The 6,125-nt window shown below is 40.2% G+C and overlaps 1 protein-coding gene across 1 annotated transcript; it reads right to left on the bottom strand.

Moving 5' to 3' along the window:
• Positions 1–778: 778 nt before the first annotated feature.
• LOC148835926 (cystatin-like) lies at positions 779–5,918 on the bottom strand. Its single transcript, XM_088913700.1, has 3 exons — positions 5,408–5,918; positions 4,780–4,896; positions 779–2,441 (listed from the first exon to the last, which is right to left on the bottom strand). Exons 1-3 carry the CDS (start codon positions 5,612–5,614, stop codon positions 2,352–2,354), a joined length of 414 nt encoding a protein of 137 aa, XP_088769826.1. The 5' UTR covers positions 5,615–5,918; the 3' UTR covers positions 779–2,351.
• Between the last annotated feature and the right edge of the window lie 207 nt (positions 5,919–6,125).

Consider the following 6,125-nt stretch of genomic DNA (forward strand, 5'->3'; position numbering starts at 1 on the left):
CTATAACCTTATACATTTCCAAAGCCCATAACCATCTTCCTAGATAGCTATGGCAATAACCTCTCTGTCAATTCCAGTTGGCCAGGTGCACTCATTAACTATCTGCTTACTTACCAGCATCCCAATCCAGAAAATGACCAAAGCTGTTATCAATGTTATCCTACTATGCTCGTTTCGTAATAAAATCTTGAGAGTTCATAGAAGGGCTCGTCCACAGGAACCGCTCTTATAGGGAGCTGAAGTCACCAGGTGCAGCCAATTCCATGATTTCCTTGTGAGAATCCGAAGAATGTGACTCTCCTGAATGAAACAACTACGCCCCTTGATGACTCACCTGTGCTTTCAACCGCAGCTACCCTACTCATCATGACTTTCTTTTGGAACTAAACCCTCCCCCCCAAATTATGCCAAAATGAAGGCAATGCAGTACCTCTCTGTTAATATTCTTTCCCTTCATTAAACCTCTCCAAGCCTACAGCTCAGTAATGAACACTGTGAGCTAAACGTAGACAGTCACTTCTGCCTATCTTGTTCTCACCTAGATTATTGCTGGTTAATTACTGGAAAATAAATGAGAAACCATTAATTCCAGCCCTTTATGTTTGTATTGCAGTTTCCAGTGACATTGCTTTCTTGTAGGGATAGAGAAAGCCCACAGGCAGCAGCTATCAACCAGAGTTGGGCAAATTTCCTCAGTTCCTCAGAGCAGCTCATGACAAAGTCAACTGCAGTTTCCAAACACAAACATAACAATAATGAAAGGAGAGGGACAGTACAATTGTCCTTTATTGTTTATTTAGACATTAATTCTACTATTGCCCTGAACTTTCTTTAACCTGAAATGTAGTGGCTTTCATGCAGTAAGTATTTGTGGAATATTGGGCATGTTTTTGTGCTACAGAACTTTACCACACCCGCATCACAGGCTGTGTTGGGTTTCATTTTATTTAGAGCTGCATTCTGACCCAGGCAGCTAGACATGACTGATAACATCCTGTAGTCCAAGTCTCACACTTCAACTGTGATGTTTTATGATATGTTTAGGCAATATGCACACACCAGGCAAATATCCACAAGATTCTAACTGCTTTATGTCTTTTCCTCATGTAGTTTCATCATTATGGTTATATTTTAGCCAAATGGAGCCATCTAGTGGTTTGTGTCTAGGACCAAAAAGAAACTTTGAGCTTATATACAATATACAAGCATGTTTCCTTCCTATACTTGAAATAAACATTGTCTTGAATGTGTGTTATCGTTTTGGTGCATCTCCTATTTAGCTTGAGCCTCCAGAAAGTATGACTGGTTCTTTTTTCTTTGATACAAATATAGACAAACGGCGTCCTGCCTAGGATGCAGTTCTGCTCCATGCCCTGTGATGGACTGGTTTCTTGTCCAGGGTGTGTGTGTGTGTGTGTGTGTGTGTGTGTGTGTGTGTGTGTGTGTGTCCTGTGATCGACTGGTGTCCCGTCCAGGTACTGTCCTGCTACTGTCCTCTCATCAGAAGTATCAGAATTCATCAAACATATCGATGAACAAAAAACTGAACCTTATGTTATAAATTTGAAAACATACGCACTAACACTAGTCATCTTATTAAAGCTGTACCATGGCTGGAGATGGAGCAATGTTGCTCTTTGTCAACCGAGATACACATGGGTGAACAAAGATCAAAACCACTGACTCCTGTGGGAATGGAGAAATAGAAGTGCATAAGCTGCCCATAAAGCAATCTGAAATATAGACAAGGAACAGCATACGTCCTGATCACTGTCAAACATGAACTAGGGTGTGCCAAGTGAAATCCTATGCTAGGTGAGAAACCTTAAAGTAAGAAAGAAGAACAATCAGTCCATTTCATGTCCTTTTGTGAACCAGTGGTCCTGAAGCCCTGTTTTATACCTGGCTCTGTGTGTATCTTGTCTCTGCTGAGCCTCCTGTCACCACAAACATACAGTTAAGTATTTGTTGTTGTTTTTTTTTTGTTTTATAGGAATTACTTTTCTTTATTTTTTTTTACTAAGGTTTAATTTGATTACAGAACGAAGAGTTGAGAAAATGACAACAGCTACGAATGATTATACTCTGCACTGTTCTATCATACAGTTAAACACCAGAATTAGTAAACCCAATATCAATGGCACCAATGTCATTCACAAATTTCATTTACCGATTAACACGTTAAGACTCAAAGCAGATAAAGCCTTCTTCCAAACATCAGCTTCTGGCTGCCTGTGAATCCCAGTTTGGAGAGCATGCAGTACTGTATTTACAGTATGTTTGCTGATTGGAATTAAGTAGAGATTAATCCAGATTTGTGCAGATAATTGCAATTAGAGAACTCTTGAGATTCACTTCTGCACAGGGGTGCATTCACTCTTAATCAGCACCTTCTGATTCTTCCAGGGGACATTCAAGACCACAAAATGACACCTGAACACCTGCAAAAGACATAAAGACATAAAGACATCAGGCATGATTCTGTCTAGCACCTAGACCTCACTTCCTCTTCTTAGTCTTGTACTATATTTTGGCTCCTTGTTTCAGTGGACTAAACTATGCTTGTAGGAGTAGATCAAGCTCTTGTAAAGTACTTGAGGAATATTATCCCCTTTTGTGCACCTAGTAAACCCACAGACATTACTTATAAAATGCAAGCTGAGATTCACAGCGTTTGAGTCAAGTCAACACTAATCCAGAATTACAAAGTTTCTCAGTATGATGCTCAGAACTGCAGTTCATTTACTTTCAGGTAAGATACAGACTGTTTGTATTCATATTTCTACACTTCCTGATTAAAAGAAAGAATGCCACAGTTCATGTTAGTGTACACTGTGGGACTATAGGAAGTCACTGAAAAATAAACGAAAGGATTCAAAATCAATAAAAGGAAAAAGGAAATTTCATTCTGAATAAACATTTATTAAATATAATTCTCCCTTTTTAGTGTCATCCTGATTAAAAAAAAATAGAATTCACAACACATGTAGACATTTCCCTCAACAATAAAAAACAATTGATGAAAAAGAGTAATGAAAGAATTATAAGGATATATAAGAATTATAAGAAAATTCAAATTAATACTAAAACCATATTCCTTTATTTTGAAAGTCCAAAGGCCTTGTTCTCTGGAGTTATGAAATGTGCAATGTGTACAGAAGTGACTGCTGTACTGTATGTCTTGTTTTTGAGAAGCTGGCTCTGGCAGATGTCATTAAGAAACGTCTTCATCTGCAAGCCAACAATATCTTTTTGTTCATGACAAACCAAAGAAAGCCACAGGAAATGTCTTAGAAACTTTTCAAGACCTTGCTTATTCTTCTTTTGTTCTACCACAGCTTTCTGCAGTTACTACACTGAACATAACTAACTTAACATAACTAAGGTGTAAGGTTTTCCCTTCTAGCTGTCTAAAAATGGGAGTAAAATAGCATAACGAGCTGCGGATCTTACATTGTTATTTTAAGGTAAATTACTTCAAACAGTGCAGCAGTTCAGTCCACTTTAATATAAAACATTATTCAGATTCATACTCATACTGGAAATCAGTAATGGGGCAAAATGGAGCATAGATGTTATCGCATTATCTTGGAAATATACTCAGTTTTTACCATTGTCTTTTGTTGACAGAATTACAGGTAACTGCCCAAACAAAGGACATACCAACATAAAGTTTCTCATTAGGGAGTTGAGCCACTACGATCCACCAGAACGGCCAAAAAAACGGTCTTTATACGTGGAAGAGGTTCAGGATGTGTAAGTCTAAAAGATTGTGCAGTGCATGAGACAAAACCATGACCTAACTTTCCTACAGTACATTTTCTCATTCTCAGAAGTAGAATCTGAGTTTGACGACTGATTAAAGCTCAGAAAGACCACTCAAGAGATAGGTGCTAGCTATGGTGTGGGCATAAAAACCCTTTATCTACTGATCTAAATTTCAGTGTTCTGAAAAGAAACACAGGTTTATCCTGAAGCGGTTGTCCAGCAACACACCATATTAAATGTACTGGACTGAGTGCAAGATACGCCATTAGGCAGCTGTACCCAGGATTCCCTGGGCTGCTGTTTGCTTTTTGCCAAGTGCTTCCTGATTTGGGTGCACTTGAGTTCCCCAGGTTCCTGTGAGCTGACTGTGCCGTCAACAAAGAGCTGCGTTACTCCCCCATGCAGTTCCCCCACTCTCCTGTACGGCACTGTGTCTGGCAGCACAACTGCAGGCATTTCAAGGGCAAGTGTGCTCGGTCTTTGTCCCACCCATGATGGCATGCTTGCCACAGCAATGAGTCAAGCAACTTGGCACTGGCAGTGCCGTCCAGGAGAAAGAAGAGAATGGGCACTGCAGATTTAAGTAATCCAAATTATTCATGAATGCTAAAAACCTTGAGAAAAAAGGGAGAAAAGTAGCTTCATAATAAAAAGTCAATATGCTGTTTCATATGCAGACACTGTTAATTACACACAGATGAGTTTGTTTGCATCATGTGGGGTAAAACATTTATGAGATCATGTGACTCCAGAGAGTCCGGGTGATTTACAAAGCAAAGAAAGGCTTTGATATTGACTATCACACTGGAAAACCGCCAACAGTCTAAAGTCTAATATTCTGTGCAAGAACAAATAACAACTCCTTGTCAAGCCAATCTGGCTGCCCTTGACATCTTCCACGCCCTGGACAGACATCAAGCCTGTCCAATCTGAGAGCCCCAAGCGGCCATTTTCACTGCACTGGGATTGGAGCTGCAAGAAAGTGGAAAAACAACGGAAAACGAATTTTACCTTAGCATCTTCAGGTGAGGTGAAAAATTCGCATGAGCCCATGCCTGTTTCCTCCCCTTTTTTACACTGTGATCTTTTCACCAGGACATCCATCTCATACTGCATCCCACCCACAGCCTGAGACACATGTGGAGATATGTAACAGGGTCATGGACTGTGCATGGCAGGGCCCCATGTCTTTAAGTAAAATAGTAACATTATTTCAGCTTTTATGGCAAGAATTTTTAAACTGTCCACCTAGCTTCACAATAATGTATTTAAATGTGCTGCCTGATGTGATAATGCAGGGTATTAAATTAGTGCTTTTTTCTGCATCTATGACACTGATTTCTTTGGTCAGCTGAAATCTGCAAACAAGCAAAACCATTAAATAAATAGATTTTGAAGAGCTGTGCTGCCACAGCTGAGCAAAAACAAATACCGTCTCTTTAGAAGTTATAGTTCTTTCTGGCTTCAAATATTCTTTTTACTGCCTTGGCAGGTGTTGGTTTTGAAGAGCGAGATTTGCTTCCTAAGAAGATAACGTAGTCCAAGCCTGACTTAGAAAATCAAAAATGCCACCTAGAATGTTTCGTGAAGCATCATAAGCACAGTTTTCAGATGCACCTCAGTTTAAAATAGTACTTACCATCTGTTTCACAGACTCGAACGTGGTTATTTTGTAGAGGTAGGGGTCCTTGTTGAAGTAATTAAATGATTCCAGGGCAAAGGCAGCAGAGTCTTGGACTTCTGGGCTGTTGGGATCAGCATCTTCTAGGGCTGCTGCAGGTGCTGACGACATGATTAGCAGAGCTGAGGAGAGTAGAACACAGAGGAGTTGCCACTGGCTTGTCATCTTCTATTGCTCTTGACTCTGGAGAGACACTGAGGACTGGGCGTTTATATGGGCCTGGCCAGAGTACAGCTAGAAACGCTGGTATAAGGCTACAGTGTTTATTCTTCCTATTCACATCAGAAGGAGGAGCTGATAAAACAGCACATTCCACTCTTCTATTATCAAATTTACTGTTCTCAGACCATTAGATCCTTTTAAATAAGCTTTTAGTTCAGTCTGTCACCAAGCTGTGTGACTAAGAAGTTATCTGATGCGTGGCACTCTGTTTTTATCTTGCTAATCAAACATTTTCTGTTTGCGTTTTGTCCTTTGCGTAGGTCATGTGTGATGGGTGGCGCTCTGCTCAGCCTCTGCCAGGAGTTGATCACAGCTACTCGCTGGCCTGGGGGAGCCTAGACAATAGTGAATTCTGTTGTGACAACAATAATTGCTTACACTTATATAGCGCTTTTGTGGACACTGCACTCAAAGCGCGTTACAGATAATGGGGACTCCACCACCACCAATGTGT

Source organism: Atractosteus spatula, chromosome 4 (genome assembly GCF_055471065.1).
Source record: "Atractosteus spatula isolate fAtrSpa1 chromosome 4, fAtrSpa1.hap1, whole genome shotgun sequence".
NCBI classification, from domain to species: domain Eukaryota; kingdom Metazoa; phylum Chordata; class Actinopteri; order Semionotiformes; family Lepisosteidae; genus Atractosteus; species Atractosteus spatula.